Source organism: Manis javanica, chromosome 1 (genome assembly GCF_040802235.1).
Source record: "Manis javanica isolate MJ-LG chromosome 1, MJ_LKY, whole genome shotgun sequence".
NCBI lineage: Eukaryota > Metazoa > Chordata > Mammalia > Pholidota > Manidae > Manis > Manis javanica.
In genome coordinates this window covers 165,503,158-165,523,283 of record NC_133156.1, presented here as the reverse complement: position 1 = coordinate 165,523,283, position 20,126 = coordinate 165,503,158, and the positions used below count along the sequence as shown (strand labels likewise).

Sequence of the window (20,126 nt, the reverse complement as noted above, 5' to 3'; positions counted from 1 at the left end):
GGGTGTAAGGAGTTGCAGCAAATTCTGGTGGCACAAACTCATGATGGTGGTAGTGACAATGGGGTCAGTGAGAGAAGGAGGAGCTCTATCTTGGGATAGAGCTGGGGACCCTCTTCCAGTCACCTCTTTAAAGGACTAATGTCAGAGGCCTTGGGTCTTGCTTTCTTCTGGAAAAACACTGTTTCTGAGTTTTCTGACCACTTCTGAGTGAAAATGCTTTTAATTTTTATATAATATTTGAATTGCTATTTATAACTTCAATTTTAATATAAATTCAATTTCATATAAATGATAAATATTACATAAAATACATCTTTTGCTTTTAGGAATTATCCCTAATGTATTATGTGCATATTTTTCTCTGTTGTAGAATGTTTGAGGCCCATATGCAGACCTACAAGGGTGATGACCCACTTGGTGAATGGGAAAGGTTAGCTTTTAGTCTATTTTTTCCCCTTTAAACAAACTATATGCTATCCTAAAAATAATATTATCCAAATTTTTCTAGTTATGTGCAGTGGGTGGAAGAAAATTTTCCTCAGAATAAAGAATACTTGACAACTTTATTAGAACATTTAATGAAGGAATTTTTAGATAAGAAGAAATACCACAATGACCCCAGATTCATCAATTATTGTTTAAAATTTGTAAGTATATTTTCAGATATATAATCAAATCTGTAATCATGTTGTACTTTTGCTTTTTTCCCCACATTTTAAGATGATTTTAGACTGTCTTTTATTTTAATTCCTTTGTTTCCAATCATAAATTTTTTAAAGTTGTATGGCCAGAGATGTGTATTTTTAGAACCTTTTGGCTTCTGTTGTTATGGAGTCAGTAATTTAATTTAAAACCCTCCTTCACTATGTATCAAGTCTGTAAATGTTACATGAGATAGAAACCACTATATTAAAACATTGTTGGATAAGAAGTATATTTGAGGGAGAGGAGAATTCAGAGGGTTCCTGGGAATAAATTAAATCCATTGTGAATAATTAAGAAAGTTTTAACTCTGAGGAACTAAGTTTAGTACTAAAAGGAGAAGGCCACATCAGGTTAGGCTTAAAATGTTTGGTCCCACAGCTCGCATCATACTCAATGGTGAGAAACTGAAAGCTTTACTTTTAAGATCAGGAACAAGATAAGAATGTGCACTCTCACTGTTTTTATTCACATAGTACTGGAAGTCTTAGCCACAGCCATCAGACAAGAAAAAAATAAAAGGCACCCAAATTGGTAAGGAAGAAGTAAAATTGTCACTTTCTAAGGACATAATACTCTATATAGAAAACTCTAAAAATGCCACCAAAAAACTGTTAGAGTGAATTAATTCAGTGACGTTGGAGGATATCAAATCAATGCACAGAAATCTGTTGCTTTTTATGTACTAAAAATGAGCGAGCAGAAAGAGAAATTAAGAAAACAATTCCATTTATAATTGCATCAAAAAGGATAAAATACCTAGGAATAAATTCAAACACCGAGGTTAAAGACCTGTATAATGAAAACTATAAGACATTGGTGAAAAAAATTGAAGATGACATAAATAAATGGAAAGATATACCATGTTCATGGATTGGAAGAATTAATACCACTTCTGGGTGTTTTCATGAAGAAAACAAAATCACTATTTGAAAAGATAATATGTACCCCTGGGTTTATTGCAGCTTTATTTATAGTAGCCGAGATAAATAAGCAACCTAAGTGTCCACTGATAGATAAATGGAGGTGTGGTACATAGATACAAAGGAATAATTACTCAGCCACAAAAAAGAATGACATCTTGAAGTTTGCGACAATTGGATAGACCTAGAGGGTATTGTGCTAAGTGAAATAAATCAGACAAAGACCAATACCATATGATTTCACTTACATGTGAAATCTAAAAACAAATGAACTCATAAATACAGAGAATAAACTGGTGGTTGCCATGGAGTGTGGGGAAGATGGGCAAAAGAGGTGAAAAGGATAAAGAGATACAAACTTTCAATTATAAAATAAGACTGAAACTATAGCACAGCATAGGGAATATAATCAATTCTGTAATAACTCTGTATGGTGACAGATGCTATCTGCACTTACCATGGTGAGCATTTCATAATATAATTGTTATATTGCTGTTGTATGCCTGAAACTAATATAATATTGTATGTCAGCTGTATTTCAGTTAAAAAAATTTGTAAAGGTTGGTTCTCTTCAATCTTGAAATAAATGGTTGGGGGCATGAGTTTTAGTAATAAGATCATGATAGGGTAAACATGGATTTGTTCACTAAAATACAAAATACTAGAATTAGAGGTACCCTATGGAACTTCGGCAAGCTCAGATTAAGGCAAAAGTAATACCTTACATAATACCTCATTTAGAACTCACTCTTTTGGGAAATAGTGTGGGTAATTTGGGGGACATTGAATATCAAGGAAAGGAATGAGCCTAAACTGTAGGTTGTTGTCAAATAGCCACACAGGTCTTCCCCTACCCAATACATCCTGAAGTCTGCATGAAGACCGAACATGGAAGGCTGGCTGGTCTCTGTGCCAGACCTAGACTAGCAGTTCCTTTGTTCTTACGTCTGCTTTGGGTTTCTTTAGGCTCAGTGCAACAGTGACCTTCATCAGTTTTTTGAGTTTCTGTACAACCATGGGATTGGAACCCTGTCATCTACTCTGTACCTGGCCTGGGCTGGGCATCTGGAAAGCCAGGGAGAGCTGCAGCATGCCAGCGCCATTATCCGGAGAGGAATTCAAAACCAGGCCGAACCTGGAGAAGTGCTGCAACAACAGTACAGGTAGTCTGAAAATGAAACTGCATGGCATTTCCTACTTTGAAATGTGTTTGCCTCTTAAAAAATGTTACAGTTACCCATTTGTACAGGGAAGTCCTCACTGTGGCAGATGTGGATAATAGAGACTAGTGTAAAGAAAAGGAAACTGATAACATTTTGTTGCATTTCCTTCCAAAATCTTTTCCAATCTTTTCCTTCCAATATCTCTGTGTGTATTTTAATAGTAAGTCATACTGTGTGTCAGTTATATATACTGAGCTTGACTGCTTCTAAGGAATTAAGAATGTTTACACTTATAAAGTAGCTGTAAAATCTGTCCCAGAGTTATGTTGTAACTTAAGTGTTCTCTAATTGGACATTTAAGCTGTTTCCAATATTTTAATTTTTATAAAGAACAATGTAATGTCTTAATGAATAACTTTTTCACAATTTTTACTTTTTCTGTAACTATATCTCACTTAGGGAATTTTGAAAATATAGAAAACTAAAGAAACAAGAAACCTTCTGGCATTTTAGTTTGCATTTTCTTCTCAGCTTGTTACACAATTACAAGCATGCTTTACATACATAAGCAGTTTGTGTCAGGCTTTTTTTTCCTTCATCATAAAGGTATCTCCCAATACATTTCCTATTCTTACCTAGTTCCTTTCTCAGAATTGAAACTATTGAGTTGCAGAGTGTATGAGTTTTGAAGTTGTGGCTCATAGAGTCAAATTACCTTATTCAAAAGGTTATGCTGGGTTTTTTTGTCCCCTTCTCTACAGCATATGAGACAACTTATTTCACTACACCTCTTGTCAGCGTTTAATATACTCATTTTTCAATTTTGTTATAGTGCTCATGCTCTTTCTCAACTTTATGAAAAGAATTTTCATGCTTCATTAAAGGAAAATTTATATAATGACCGTCCATTTACCTATCACCAACATTTAATAATTATTAATATTTGATCATGTTTTTTCTATACTGAAGAATTTAAAGCAAATCCAAGTCAGCAAAATATTTTACCCCAAACACTTAAACATCTCTAAAAGGTGATTTCTTATATTTCTTATGTCATTTTCACACCAAACAAAATTAACTATAATTCTTTAATATCATCTGATTTTCAATCATTCCTCATTTATGTAAACTTTTTTTAACCTTTGGTTTGTTGCATTATGAGTCACAAGATTTGGCATTTGAATGTACATCTCATAGTCTCTTTACTCTTGCCCACATCTCCCAAAAATGTCAGGTGTGCAAGTTGCATGTTACCTGACAGGTTGAGTTGCTGTGCAAAGGGGCATGAAATGACATATTGAGGAAGTTCTCACAGCATGAACAATAGAGCTGTTATATTATTGTTCTAGACTATATAGTCTTGAAGATTTTTTACTTTCATTTCTTTCTTCCAAACATATTAGATTCCAGATGTATGGAATGCCAAAAATAAGGACTTCAAACATTTGCATACTTGATACACAGAGAAAGGGTGTACCTTTGCTATGTGAATTTAAGAAATACTGACATAAACTAGGCAGAAGGAGGAATTTTTCTAATATAAATTTATTAGATATGAAGATATTCCCAGAGATTTTTTCTTGTTTTGAAGCAACTCCAAAAATCAGTCTTACGTTGTCTCTTGACCTCAGTCTTTGCTAGCTTATAATAAGCTCTCCTATTTGTTTTTGCTTTAATACAAATATGTATTAAACTGTTAAGTTTTATAATCTATACTGATGTCTTTATTCCTATTGTTTAGGTTATTTCAGACACGCCTCACAGAGACTCATTTGCCAACTCAAGGTAAAACAGTGCTTTCTAAAATGTCTAAATTGTTAATTTAGTCTCTGCATTGCCTTTCTTTTTTTCTTAAAAAACAAATCCATCCAGTATTTATTGTCTGTACTGTCTTACATAATGGGAAGGCACACTAAATGCATAATACATAGTAATAATGCCCACTAAATACCTCTGGAGAACAGGCCTCTTTCTTAGCACTTTAAAAGAGCAAATCCCCAAGGAAAACTTGATTTCATTGTATTTTTAGGAATTTAAAAAAAAAATGTAAATTGCTCTGAATAGAGAACAATACTCATTCTATAGTCCATCTATTCTGAATAGAATCAAATGTGGTTAATGCAGCTTTTAAAGAATGTAGTCATTTTTTTTCTTCAACATAAAGATTATATACATTTCAGCAATAAACATTGACTATCTTATCCTATTTATAATAACTAGTTAGATTTTACGTTTCTTCCAGGCACTTCCTTTGGGCATTTAGAAGTGATTAGAAAAATGTCTCTACTATACTTCTCTTATCTACAGTGTATTTTAGTTACTTTTTCTGAGACACTGTGAATGAGTTGACTTATTTCTTATGCTACTTATTGAAAGATTAGGGGAATGTATTTGTAATAATTTTATTTGCATGGTTTTAGCCTTATTTCATCCTTTCTTCTCCATAGCTAGAGCCTCAGAACCTCTGCATAATGCTCAGATTGTAAATCAAATGGCATCAAAATCAAATCCAGGAAATAACTCAGCATGTGTTTCTAAGAATCAGGTAATAATAGCGTTTGTGGTTGTGTGGAAACTGAGAGTGCTATTGAATGGTCGTCCAGCTACCATCCACATCTACTTTGACATCTTTCGTTGACTTTGTCTCCTATGACTCTTACCTCCACGTGAGCTACCTGTGCCTGTGGCAACTTGCTGGGCCTGCTGTTATCTCCCACTGCTCATGTCAAATATTCTTTTCAAGTAACGTATTGTCCAGCATAATTTCCTGCTCTTATCTGACCTAGGGTCCCCCACTACAAAACATGTCCTCCCCAGCAGTTTTTCCTCCCTCACACAGATCAGGAAGCCCTACCTTGGAAAACACCTTCTTGGGCCCTGCCTAACCACCCCAGCTTGCAATGATGAATCTGCAACCTCCACCCAGCCTTTACTGCTTTCCAGCAACTGTGTTCCCAGTTCCCTGGTCTGAGCTTTATGTTTTATGGATCTCTTGTTTCCCATTCACTCTTAAAAGCCACGTTAAATTGATTTTTTTTTTTTTTAGGAGGGCATCTCTCATATTTATTGATCAAATGGTTGTTAACAACAATAAAATTCTGTATAGGGGGGGGTCAATGCTCAATGCACAATCATTAATCCATCTCAAGCCTAATTCTGGTCAGTCTCCAATCTTCTGAAGCACAACAAACAAGTTCTTCCATGGTGAATGAATTCTTACATAGTGAATAAATTCTTACATGGTGAACAGTACAAGGGCATTCATCACAGAAACTTTCGGTTTTGATCATGCATTATGACCTATAAACAATCAGGTCAAATATGAATATTCGTTTGATTTTTATACTTGATTTATATGTGGATCCCACATTTCTCCCTTTATTATTATTATTATTTTTATTTTTAATAAAATGCTGAAGTGGTAGGTAGATGCAAGATAAAGGTAGAAAACATAGTTTAGTGCTGTAAGAGGGCAAATGTAGATGATCAGGTGTGTGCCTATGGACTAAGTATTAATCCAAGCTAGACAAGGGCAGCAAAACATCCACGGATGCAGAAGATTTCTCTCAAAACGGGGGGTGAGGTTCTGAGCCTCACCTCTGTTGATCCCCAAATTCTCACCTGATGGCCCCCCTGCAACTGTGCCTGTCTTAGGTTGTTCCTCCCTTGAGGAATCTTACCCATCTCTGGCTAACCAGTCATCTTCCGGGGCCATACAAGGAAATGTAAAGTTGGTAAGTGAGAGAGAAGCCATATTGTTTGAAAAGGTTAGCTTTTTACTTCTTTGCAGATTTATGCCCTGTGGCTTCTATGCCCAGCACTTGTCTCGAGGTATCTTTACCACCTGGAGGAATTATGATACTCGGTAAATTCGATATGAGGCACAAATTCTATTTAAGGGTTGTAATTAGGAAGGAAGAAGAAAAGCTATAGAGATAGCATATGGAAGAAAACATGGGAGGATTGATTATTTCTTTGACATATCTTCTTGTATAGTACCTTAAGCATGTATAGGTTTTAAAGTACTAACTAACTTGCGCTCACATATTAACATAATAGGAATACGGTGACATAAACAAAGCAAATCTATAATTACCATCCATCTCCAGTGAAGCCAAGAAAACCATCTAGGCACCCTAGGCATTTGTGAAAATTTGTCTATGATATGATGGATATTGTCCAACTGTACTTGAACAGTCTGAGAGAAATCAGACAAATTAAAGCAACCCATTTCTGGGATCTGTTCACATCCCATATGTTCTTTTAACCGTAGATAGTCTATAGTCATAAGATTTTGGAGTGCTACAACTTGCACCCCTCCCAACTCCTGGTTGAGTTCCAACAGTACAGATCCGGTCAAATTTGTTGTCTCACTGTATGCACATGCCAGCCTAGACATCTCCCTCCTCATTCCAATGGCAAGTCCAGGAAACGGTGGGGTGGATGCAGCCACAACCGCAGCATCATCCGGATCCCTGTGGAGGCTTTTTGATGATCATTCCCCCGCACAAGTCCTCCAGAGAGTGCTGATGCCGGAAGCTTCTCCTCATATCGTATCTTAGTTCATTTTCTGGTTAGCCAAGCTAGGCCTTGATCTTCTGCATAGAAACAAACAGACCCTTTGCCCAAACTTTGCCATGCCCTCTATACCACTGTGTAGAACTCATTGGAGGTCAGCACACAGGAACTGCTTTTTTTTTTTTTTTTAATTAAGAGAAAGGAATATTATCAGAAAAGAGTACCTCCATAGCTGGTCATCTGACACCCTTTAAGTGATCAACATTAAGGATATTTAAAGCATGCGTTGATCTTTGGTTTACCAATAGTTTTATCCTATCAAGGAGTAATCCCCCTTTTCTTTTTTTCTTTTTTTTTTTTTTTTTTTAATTTTTAATCTACGCTTACATGAAGAATACCATGTTTACTATGCTCTCCCCTATATCAGGTCCCCCCTAACAACCACATTACGGTTACTGTCCATCAGCTTAGCAAAATGTAGAGTCACTACTTGTCCTCTCTGTGTTGTGCAGCCCACCCTCCCCTTTCTCCCTCCCCCCCATGCATGCTAATCTTAATACCCCCCTTCTTCTTCCCCCCCCTTATCCCTCCCTGCCCACCCATCCTCCCCAGTTCCTTTCCCTTTGGTACCTGTTAGTCCATTTTTGGGTTCTCTAATTCCGCTGCTGTTTTGTTCCTTCAGTTTTTCCTTTGTTCCTATACTCCTCAGATGAGTGAAATCATTTGGTATTTCTCTTTCTCCGCTTGGCTTATTTCACTGAGCATAATACTCTCCAGCTCCATCCATGTTGCTGCAAATGGTTGGATTTTTCCACTTCTTATGGCTGAGTAGTATTCCATTGTGTATATGTACCACATCTTCTTTATCCATTCATCTACCAATGGACATTTAAGTTGCTTCCAATTCTTGGCTATTGTAAATAGTACTGCGATAAACATAGGGGTGCATCTGTCTTTCTCAAACTTGATTGCTGTGTTCTTAGGGTAAATTCCTAGGAGTGAAATTCCTGGGTCAAATGGTAGGTCTGTTTTGAGCATTTTGATGAACCTCCATACTGCTTTCCACAATGGTTGAACTAATTTACATTCCCACCAGCAGTGTAGGAGGGTTCCCCTTTCTCCACAGCCTCGCCAACATTTGTTGTTGTTTGTCTTTTGGATGGCAGGTATCCTTACTGGTGTGAGGTGGTACCTCATTGTAGTTTTAATTTGCATTTCTCTGATAATTAGCGATGTGGAGCATCTTTTCATGTGTCTGTTGGCCATCTGTATTTCTTTTTTAGAGAACTGTCTGTTCAGTTCCTCTGCCCATTTTTTAATTGGGTTATTTTTTGTTTGTTTGTTGAGGCGTGTGAGCTCTTTATATATTCTGGACGTCAAGCCTTTATCGGATGTGTCATTTTCAAATATATTCTCCCATACTGTAGGGTTCCTTTTTGTTCTATTGATGGTGTCTTTCGCTGTACAGAAGCTTTTCAGCTTAATGTAGTCCCACTTGCTCATTTTTGCTGTTGTTTTCCTTGCCCGGGGAGATAATGTTCAAGAAGAGGTCACTCATGTTTATGTCTAAGAGGTTTTTGCCTATGTTTTTTTCCAAGAGTTTAATGGTTTCATGACTTACATTCAGGTCTTTGATCCATTTTGAGTTTACCTTTGTATATGGGGTTAGACAATGGTCCAGTTTCATTCTCCTACATGTAGCTGTCCAGTTTTGCCAGCACCATCTGTTGAAGAGACTGTCATTTTGCCATTGTATGTCCATGGCTCCTTTATCAAATATTAATTGACCATATATGTTTGGGTTAATATTTGGAGTCTCTATTCTGTTCCACTGGTCTGGGGCTCTGTTCTTGTGCCAGTACCAAATTGTCTTGATTACTATGGCTTTGTAGTAGAGCTTGAAGTTGGGGAGTGAGATCCCCCCTACTTTATTCTTCTTTTTCAGGATTGCTTTGGCTATTCGGGGTCTTTGGTGTTTCCATATGAATTTTTGAATTATTTGTTCCAATTCATTGAAGAATGTTGCTGGTAATTTGAGAGGGATTGCATCAAATCTGTATATTGCTTTGGGCAGGATGGCCATTTTGACGATATTAATTCTTCCTAGCCATGAGCATGGGATGAGTTTCCATTTATTAGTGTCCCCTTTAATTTCTCTTAAGAGTGACTTGTAGTTTTCAGAGTATAAGTCTTTCACTTCCTTGGTTAGGTTTATTCCTAGGTATTTTATTCTTTTTGATGCAATGGTGAATGGAATTGTTTTCCTGATTTCTCTTTCTATTGGTTCATTGTTAGTGTATAGGAAAGCTACAGATTTCTGTGTGTTGATTTTGTATCCTGCAACTTTGCTGTATTCCGATATCAGTTCTAGTAGTTTTGGAGTGGAGTCTTTAGGGTTTTTTATGTACAGTATCATATCATCTGCAAATAGTGACAGTTTACCTTCTTCTTTACCAATCTGGATTCCTTGTATTTCTTTGTTTTGTCTGATTGCCATGGCTAGGACCTCCAGTACTATGTTAAATAACAGTGGGGAGAGTGGGCATCCCTGTCTTGTTCCCGATCTCAGAGGAAATGTTTTCAGCTTCTCGCTGTTCAGTATAATGCTGGCTGTGGGTTTATCATGTATGGCCTTTATTATGTTGAGGTACTTGCCGTCTATTCCCATTTTGCTGAGAGTTTTTATCATGAATGGATGTTGAATTTTGTCGAATGCTTTTTCAGCATGTATGGAGATGATCATGTGGTTTTTGTCTTTCTTTTTGTTGATGTGGTGGATGATGTTGATGGATTTTCGAATGTTGTACCATCCTTGCATCCCTGGGATGAATCCCACTTGGTCATGGTGTATGATCCTTTTGATATACTGTTGAATTCTGTTTGCTAATATTTTATTGAGTATTTTTGCATCTACATTCATCAGGGATATTGGTCTGTAATTTTCTTTTTGGGTGGGGTCTTTGCCTGGTTTTGGTATTAGGGTGATGTTGGCTTCATAGAATGAGTTTGGGAGTATTCCCTCTTCTTCTATTTTATGGAACACTTTAAGGAGAATGGGTATTATGTCTTCTGTGTGTGTCTGACAAAATTCCGAGGTAAATCCGTCTGGCCCCAGGGTTTTGTTCTTGGGTAGTTTTTTGATTACCGTTTCAATTTCTTTGCTCGTAATTGGTTTGTTTAACTTTTGTGTTTCTTCCTTGGTCAGTCTTGGGAGGTTGTATTTTTCTAGGAAGTTGTCCATTTCTTCTAGGTTTTCCAGCTTGTTGGCATATGGGTTTTCATAGTAGTCTTTAATAATTCTTTGTATTTCTGTGGAGTCTGTTGTGATTTTTCCATTCTCATTTCTGATTCTGTTGATTTGTATTGATTCTTTTTTTCTCTTAGTAAGTTTGGCTAGAGGCTTATCTATTTTGTTTATTTTCTCAAAGAACCAGCTCTTGGTTTCGTTGATTTTTGCTATTGTTTTATTCTTCTCAATTTTGTTTATTTCTTCTCTGATCTTTATTATGTCCCTCCTTCTGCTGACTTTAGGCTTCATTTGTTCTTCTTTTTCCAGTTTTGATAATTGTGATGTTAGACTATTCATTTGGGATTGTTCTTCCTTCTTCAAGTGTGCCTGGATTGCTATATACTTTCCTCTTAAGACTGCTTTCACTGCGTCCCACAGAAGTTGGGGCATAGTGTTGTTGTTGTCATTTGTTTCTATATATTCCTTGATCTCTATTTTGATTTGTTCATTGATCCATTGATTATTTAGTAGCATGTTGTTAAGCCTCCATGTGTTTGTGAGCCTTTTTGTTTTCTTTGTAGAATTTATTTCTACTTTTATACCTTTGTGGTCTGAAAAATTGGTTGGTAGAATTTCAATATTTTGGAATTTACTGAGGCTCTTTTTGTGAGCTAGTATGTGGTCTATTCTGGAGAATGTTCCATGTGCACTTGAGAAGAATGTATATCCTGTTGCTTTTGGATGTAGAGTTCTATAGATGTCTATTAGGTCCATCTGTTCTAGTGTGTTGTTCAGTGCCTGTGTGTCTTTACTTATTTTCTGCCCGGTGGATCTACCCTTTGGGCTGAGTGGTGTGTTGAAGTCTCCTAAAATGAATGCATTGCAGTCTATTTCCCTCTTTAGTTCTGTTAGTATTTGCTTCACATATGCTGGTGCTCCTGTATTGGGTGCATATATATTTATAATGGTTATATCCTCTTGTTGGACTGAGCCCTTTATCATTATGTAATGTCCTTCTTTATCTCTTGTTACTTTCTTTGTTTTGAAGTCAATTTTGTCTGATACTACTACTGCAACCCCTGCTTTCTTCTCTCTGTTGTTTGCCTGAAATATGTTTTTCCATGCCTTGACTTTTAGTCTATGTATGTCTTTGGGTTTGAGGTGAGTTTCTTGTAAGCAACATATAGATGGGTCTTGCTTTTTTATCCATTCTATTACTCTGTGTCTTTTGATTGGTGCATTAAGTCCATTTACATTTAGGGTGACTATTGAGAGATATGTACTTATTGCCATTGCAGGCTTTAGGTTCGTGCTCACCAAAGGTTCAAGGTTAGCTTCTTTAGTATCTTACTGCCTAACTTAGCTCGCTGATTGAGCTGTTATATACACTGTCTGGAGATTCTTTTCTTCTCTCCCTTCTTTTTCCTCCTCCTCCATTCTTCATATGTTGTGTGTTTTGTTCTGTGCTCTTTTTAGGAGTGCTCCCATCTAGAGCAGTCCCTGTAGGATGCCCTGTAGAGGTGGTTTGTGGGAAGCAAATTCCCTCAGCTTTTGCTTGTTTGGGAATTGTTTAATCCCGCTATCATATTTAAATGATAGTCATGCTGGATACAGTATCCTTTGTTCAAGGCCCTTCTGTTTCATTGCATTAAGTATATCATGCCATTCTCTTCTGGCCTGTAGGGTTTCTGTCGAGAAGTCTGATGTTAGCCTGATGGGTTTTCCTTTATAGGTGACCTTTTTCTCTCTAGCTGCCTTTAAAACTCTTTCCTTGTCCTTGATCCTTGCCATTTTAATTACTATGTGTGTTGGTGTTGTCCTCCTTGGATCCTTTCTGTTGGGGGTTCTGTGTAATTCCATGGTCTGTTCGATTATTTCCTCCCCCATTTTGGGGAAGTTTTCAGCAATTATTTCTTCAAAGAGACTTTCTATCCCTTTTCCTTTTTCTTCTTCTTCTGGTACCCCTATAATATGTATATTATTCCTTTTGGATTGGTCACATAGTTCTCTTAGTGTTGTTTCATTCCTGGAGATCCTTTTATCTCTCTCTATGTCAGCTTCTATACGTTCCTGTTCTCTGGTTTCTATTCCTTCAATGGCCTCTTGCATTTTATCCATTCTGCTTATAAATCCTTCCAGGGGTTGTTTCACTTCTGTGATCTCCTTTCTGACATCTGTGATCTCCCTCCGGACTTCATCCCATTGCTCTTGCATTTTTCTCTGCATCTCCTCCCATTGCTCTTGCATTTTTCTTGTATCTCTGTCAGCATGTTCACGATTTTTATTTTGAATTCTTTTTCAGGAGGACTGGTTAGGTCTGTCTCCTTCTCAGGTGCTGTCTCTGTGATCTTTGTCTGCCTGTAGTTTTGCCTTTTCATGGTGATAGAGATAGTTTGCAGAGCTGGTACGAGTGACTGCTGGAAGAGCTTCCCTTCTTGTTGGTTTGTGGCCTTCCTCTCCTGGGAGAATAGCGACCTCTAGTGGCTCATGCTTGTCAGCTGTGTGCAGACAGGGCTTCTGCTACCTGCCCTGTTGCTATGGAGTTTATCTCTGCTGTTGCAGTGGGCGTGGCCTGGCTTGGGCTGCTCCTCCAAGATGGTGGAGCCCTGTTGGAGGGGGAGCCGCCGGGTCGCTATTTATCTCCGTAAGGGGTCTCTGTGCTCCCTGTTGCCCAGGGGGTTAGAGTGCCCAGAGATCCTCAGATTCCCTGCCTCTGGTCTAAGTGTCCTGTCCTGCCCCTTTAAGACTTCCAAAAAGCACTCTCCAAAGCAAAACAATAACAGCAACAAAGAAAGTGGAAAAAGAAAAAAAAAAAAAAAGGTAAAACACACGATTTTCTTTGTCCTCAGGCGCCATTCCCAGGCACCCGCCCACTGGTCCTGCTCTCCTGCCTCCCTAGCCCTGGCTTCCCCGTCCCTCCAAGGCCTCCAAAAAACACTCAAAAGGGAAAAACGCACGACCCTCTCCGTCCCCAGGCGCCGTCCCAGGCACCCTCTCACCAGCCCTGCCTCCCTGGCACTGGAGTCCCTGTCCCCCTAAGGCCTCCAAAAAGCACTCGCCAAAAAGAAAAAAAAAGGGAGAAACGCGCGGTTTTCTTTGTCCTCAGGCACCCGCCCAGCAGTCTTGCTGCCCTGCCTCCCTGGTATTGGGGTCCCCGTCCCTCCAAGGCTTCCAAAAAGCACTTGACAAATAAAAAAAAAGGGAAAATTTCGCAATTTTCTTTGTCCTCAGGCGCCCGTCCCAGGCCCCCACCCACTGGTCCCGCCGCCCTGCCTCCCTAGTATTGGGAAAAACACGCAATTTTCTTTGTCCCCAGGCGCTGGTCTCAGGCACTTGCTCACCAGTCTTGCTGCCCTGTTTCACTGGTATTGGGGTCCCTGTCCCTTTAAGGCTTCCAAAAAGCACTCGCCAAAAAGAAAAAAAAAGGGGGGAAACGCGCAATTTTTTCCGTCTTCAGGCGCGGTCTCAGGCACCCGCCCACCGGTCCCGCCGCCCTGCCTCCCTGGCATCCAGGTCCCCATCCCTTTAAGGCTTCCAAAAAGCACTCGCCAAAAAAAAAAAAAAACGGGAAAAGCGCACGATATTCTTTGTCCTGAGGCGCCAGTCCCAGGCACCCGCTCACCAGTCCTGCTGCCCTGCTTCCCTAGCACCAGAGTCCCTGTCCTTTTAAGGCTTCCAAAAAGCACTCGGGAGAAAAAAAACCGCTCCGGTTTCTTTCCACCCGCCGGGAGCCGGGGGGAGGGGCGCTCAGGTCCCGCCGGTCCGGGGCTTGTATCTTACCCCCTTCGCAAGGCTCTGGGTTCTTGCAGGTGTGGATGTGGTCTGGATGTTGTCCTGTGTCCTCTGGTTTCTATTTTAGGAAGATTTTTCTTTGTTATATTTTCATAGATCTATGTGTTTTGGGGAGGAGATTTCCATTGCTCTACTCATGCTGCCATCTTGGCTCCGCCTCTAAATTGATTTTAAGCTTCTTTTCGCTTTGCTCAGACTTGGGATCTGGCTGCCTCAACTCTTTCCCTCAGGAGCTGGAAAAAAATACGATTTCAATGATACAGCAGAAGCCACCAGATGACATCTGTCAGTTTTCTGCCACCAACCAATAAATGTAACTGTGTTCTCCTTGCCATCTCAATGGAGAAAGATGGTCTTCCACTTGTGCTCATCTTGTGTCCTTCTTGAGATGTTCACCGTCGAGGTCTCTTCTGCCCCAGTGGAGTATGAATACATAAAAAATGCTCAAGTCTCCTTCCTTGTTTCCCAGCATCTCTCTCTCTGCATAGTAGAGCTGCTCTTTCAGAGTTTGCTAAGGACCTCTTTTAAGCTAAATTCAGTGGAAATTTCTTCATACACCTGTGCAAGTTTTATTAATGAGACATCCTAGAAGTAGAATATGCGTTTGTAACTTTGACAGATACTCAGACTATCCCAGTTTACATCCTAGACATATGCCAGCCTCTTTGCTTCCTATTACCCTATCTATAAATTTTTAAGTACTAGAATTGAGTCTTATTTATGGTCGCATTCCCAAGACCTAGCTCAGAATGTAACAAATATGAGGTTTTCAATAACTATTTGTTAAGTGATTGAGTGCTAGCTTTGGGAACTTCTATCCTGAGGAGAGAACAATACCAGAAGATAATTTTTAGGCATTTATTTTGGAATTTTAAACCTATAACACTTAGGCACTGTGGCCCTGCTCCTAGACTATAGATCAAGGGAAATTAGTGCCCTTCTGTCTACCAAGTAGAAAGTTTTTTAAGTCACCCTCTTATTGGACTTCCAGTTACAAAAGTTATCATAGTTAATAATGCAAACTAATTGATTTTGATTATAATTTAAAAGAGCATATGTAAATCTCTAATGAGATATTTTCATACTGTTTTGTGAAATAACTTGGGTGAAGGTTTCTTTCCTGGTGAGTGCTGTTTCTTTTTTTCTTTTCAGGGTTCAGAACTTTCTGGAGTATTATCTTCAGCTTGTGATAAAGAGTCAAATATGCAAGTATAATCAGTGTATTAATCTATTAGTTTTTTTCAAGAGCTGCTTCAGTACCCTGCTATAAATGATGTATTTTTCCTCATTACAGGAAACAAAGGGTGATCATGATTTCTAAATCAGAATATTCTGCACACCCATCTTTGGCAGCCAAAGCTGATGTTCAGCAGATTGTGATGTATTGCAAGGAGAAGCTTATTCGTGGAGAATCAGAATTTTCCTTTGAAGAACTGAGAGCCCAGAAATATAGTCAACGGAAAAAGCATGAACAATGGGGTATTGTAGTCTTATAATCTGAGATATTCTTATGTCACTTAAAATAATCCTTATCTCTGAGTAATTACATTTTTAACAAATTGACCATACTGAAAGAATTTACCAAAAAGGGTCCAGCTCATCCTGTCAGAAGCCTGGAAATCTTTGTTAAATACAAGTGTAGCAGCCACTTTTGTCCAAGGACTAAATTGGTATCTTGACAGCAAAGCTCAGGTTTGGAACAGCACTAATGTTGATATCCATCTACTTTAATAGTAAAAAGCCTCTGCTTTTTTTTGGTCTTTACATATTATCTTAAATGGATTTGAACTTCTGTAGTGAGTAATTCTAAACCTTTAAATCAGTTACTTGAACTGTGAGAGGATTAAGTTAGAAACCAGAGTTGAGAAGAGATTTTCTAAGATCTTCAACTACTATAAATCTGTAAATCATAAATTCAGAAGGAGTCCTCTGATCAAAGTGCCATGTTATTTATGGCTACATAGTGGATCAGGTTCTGTTCCCCACAGGGAAAACCAGGATTGTTAACAACATTTGCACTTGCCCTTGCTGTAACAGTTTGGACCTTACAGAGAAGGGGAAATGAACCTTTGCTCCAGTTAGGGCTTTTATTCCATCTCAGGGATTTGGACTAGAACAGATGGTTTGTACTCACAGAGGACATTTTGTGCCATGCACAGATGCATTTTTCTTTCCCACCCCATGACGTAAAGTTCAGCTGGACAATTTGATTTGTGTGTGATAAGGTTCTGTTAGCCAGTCGCTGGAAGTGGAGCTAAATGCAGTGCACTTGATGATCTTCAGTGGACTTTCTTATTTCTTCTCAGCACTTCCGTTCTCAAATGATTTGCACTACCATAATAGTTTCACAAGAAGTGCTCATCATCATACTGTGCTATTACTAAATATTTTTGTTGATCAACAAATAAATTTTTTTGACTTAGATGCCCTGAACTTTAAAGTAACCATGCTGAGGGCAGGTAAAAATAATGCTTAAAAGATAATATATATTCCAATTCTAACAACCTAATACACAAGGAAAAGACAATTAAAAAATAATTGCCATCCTAAAAATGAGCTTTTACTCACTTCTTGGGTATTCCTCTGATGACCTGAAATTAAACTTTGCGTGCAAACCATTTTTTATCTAAGTAAATGAAGACAGACATTATATGAAAAGGAAAGAAGCAAACGCGTTTGAAGAACAACTGTTAAAACAGAAAATGGAGGAACTTCATAAGAAGTTGCACCAAGTGGTGGAGATGTCACATGAGAACCTGCCCGCTGTCCAGGCAAGGTCTGAGGTGTGTGTGTGCTCCTTGCTGGCACTTCCCATGCCCAGTAGCAGTGATTTCCACTTTTATTTTCTCCTTTTTGTGCCCTATTTTTAGAGTTAATTCTGATGTTAATTTAGCAACTAGCCTTCCAAATTTTTAAACAGTTTGACACAGAAAGATGTTCAAAATGTAGAATGAGAAAAGCAAGTTACAGAACAGAATGTATGTTTTATGTATTTTTATGTACATATTAAGTATTTATGTATTAGTGTGGATATAGCCTTTTTTCTGATTTTTTGTACAATGACTATTATATAATGAGAATTCTAATTTAATAATTTCATTAATACATCATCTAGATATATTTTATGTTTGCCATTGTTTCATGTTGGAAGAGGTCAGAAGTGTTGAGAGCATTAGAGCCACATGTATTTTCTTAAAATTATTAGTAAATGGGGTAGACTGGGGATAAATCAATTTAAACTATATGATAGTTGCTTAAACTTCACACAATATGTATCTATCTATGATGTAGGCTACAATGAAGATTAACCTTATTTTCTTGAATATTTTGGAAGTTATAAAAATATGTGACTATATGATGGTTTAAAAAAATTGAAGAAAAGGTATTTATGTGCATGTGTGTGCATATATATGAATGAATCCTCTTTCATTCCCAACTACTGTAGTTTGCCTTTTTCCAGACTTTACTATACATGAATACACATAAATATGAATACAATTAAAGTTTCTGAATAAGTAAGACTTATTTTCTGCTTGTTCTACCTAACCCATCTTACAGATCTTTCACTATTACTACATAGAGATCTGTTTTCTGCTTCCCATGGCATTGTTTCTACTTTATGTACCTATTTTAGTTGTGCATTTTTTTAAGTATATGGGAGCAGTTAATTTTCTTAGATCATAGGTGAAAGCATCTTCATTCTGCCCTCGCACTTGGGTGATAATTCAGCTGCGCATGACATTCTTGGAGGGAAATCATGCTCCCGCAGAATTTGTGCAGGCTCTACTCAGATCTTTTGACTTCCATGTTGGTTGGTGTTGAAAAGCCTCAGGGTCTTTCTGATTTTTGGTCCTTTGAAGGTGGCCTCTGTTGTTCTTTGGAAGTGGGTCAGATTGTCCTCCCCAGTGTTGTGATATAATGACAATGTTCTAGGGTTTATCTTTCTATTCAGTACACTCAGTGCTTGAGCATTCTAGTCCTGCAGTTCGGGGCATTGGCTGGGGTTTGTTTTGTTTTGTTTTTGTTTTGTTTTGTTTTGTTTTTAATAATTCCCATACACATGCCTCTGTTCTTGGTTTTCAGAAACTCATATTTCATAGTTGGCTATCCTACACTGATCCTCTAGTTTCTGAACTTTTTTCTCCTTTTTAACCACTTTTCCCCCCAACTTTCTGAGAGATTTCCTTAACGTCTTATGGTATTTAAATTTGTTAATTGGTATATTCATTTATTGGTTATGGTACATTAAGTCATTTATTTTTGGTGTCACTTCTAAGATCACATAGCTTTTTTATTATGAATGTTAATTTTCTTAGCTGCCTATTCTTGTTATGAGAATGTAATATCTTACCTCTCAGTTCGAAGATATTAAGGACCCCACCCCCATCCCCCTGCTGCTGACCCATCTCAGAATCCCTTATTTCCCTTTTAAATGTATTATTTATTTGTTTTGGCCTTTGTCCTTCATATTGAAAGCTTATCATTTTATCTGGTGATCTTAACATCTATTCATCCAAAAGCAGACCTGAAAAGACTGATTGGAATTCCCACATGTATAAGGGGGCTTGCTAATGGATCAGCTTCACTAGAGGGTGTCTAATTAATTCCTGAGCGCAGAATCTTTTTTTTTGTTTGAAAGCATAAACCCAGGCAACTAACAGTGTGGAGTCAAGGAAAGGCTAGGGATCCCCCTGTTCAGTGAATAGTCTGATTCAGGCCTTTGGTTTCTGGCACGGTGTGTCACAGCCACCCTCTGCTTAGACCACAGTCCTTTTGGTTCAGTTTCTCTAGAAAGGAAACTTGCAGTCTGCTGCCAGGCGGGACAGGAGGAGCCATCCTCTGCACGCGCCTGCAAGAATGGGTCTCAGGATCTGCTTTCTTAACAGACTTACTGTTGCCGCATTCCCATTTCCAGTTCCACCTTCACTTCCATTCTGAGACATATCTAAATTTCAAAACTTCCCCAGGGATGAACCTCCTCCCACTGCTGTTTTAGGTGTTAGAATTCCTTTATTGTCATTTTGGTAAGATTTTAGGAGGGTTGTACATGATGAAGCACATGCTTAAGCCACTGTCTGTAATCAGAAACTTCTCTTTATGAAACTTACTTTTGTGTCTAGGTGTCATAAAGATGTATTTTCCAAATGGATTGCCAGTTGCCACTAAATGATATATTGACCATTCCCCATTGATTTAAAATCTCTTTATCATATACTAAATTTTTAATATACATAGATCCATTTCTAAAATATCCATACCAAAATTGTGTATTTACCACAGCTATGATGTATGTTTTGGTATCTGGTATAGAAAGTCTTAATGTTTTTCAAGTATTTCTTCGGAGACTATTAAGATGATTTTTACTCTTTACTAATTTGGTACATAATAAAATGGTATATGTTCTTTTTAATTACCTTTTTTGATGACTAGAATAGATGGACTTCTTATAGTTCATCCATTTATCTGTGAAATATCTATTCTTGCCCTAGGTATTCGGTGCTTTTCTTAACAATTTGTGAGAATAGTTTTATATATGTGAGTAATTAACTCTTCTTTTAACTTGGTAACATAGGAGCATGCACAATTGCAGTCTAAGTACATGTGAGTAGAGAAGCAAAGATTCTCAGTTAAGAGTTTGTTCTCTTCCCATTGGGAGCCATGCTCTTGTGGCAGTAATTACTGCAGTGCATAGTCACATTTTCTGCTAAATGCTGAATGTGTTTTAATAGGAGGAGCACCATAACAAGCATGTGATAACATTGATTTGTTGGTCTGTTCCCCAAATTAGGAGAAATAAGA

At 38.0% G+C, this 20,126-nt stretch overlaps 1 protein-coding gene across 2 annotated transcripts in view; it reads left to right on the top strand.

The window, feature by feature from the left end:
• Positions 1 to 20,126, top strand: part of BUB1 (BUB1 mitotic checkpoint serine/threonine kinase) — a 70,471-nt gene that overhangs the window by 2,972 nt on the left and 47,373 nt on the right. For both annotated transcript variants that reach the window (XR_012133140.1, XM_073240719.1), the window contains exons 2-9: positions 371 to 430; positions 509 to 647; positions 2,592 to 2,788; positions 4,530 to 4,573; positions 5,236 to 5,333; positions 15,480 to 15,532; positions 15,622 to 15,806; positions 16,959 to 17,110. Coding sequence is in view for 1 of the 2 variants with exons in the window: in XM_073240719.1 (XP_073096820.1) it covers positions 371 to 430; positions 509 to 647; positions 2,592 to 2,788; positions 4,530 to 4,573; positions 5,236 to 5,333; positions 15,480 to 15,532; positions 15,622 to 15,806; positions 16,959 to 17,110 (928 nt within the window). In the remaining variant the exon portion in view is untranslated. The remainder of the gene's footprint in view (positions 1 to 370; positions 431 to 508; positions 648 to 2,591; positions 2,789 to 4,529; positions 4,574 to 5,235; positions 5,334 to 15,479; positions 15,533 to 15,621; positions 15,807 to 16,958; positions 17,111 to 20,126) is intronic.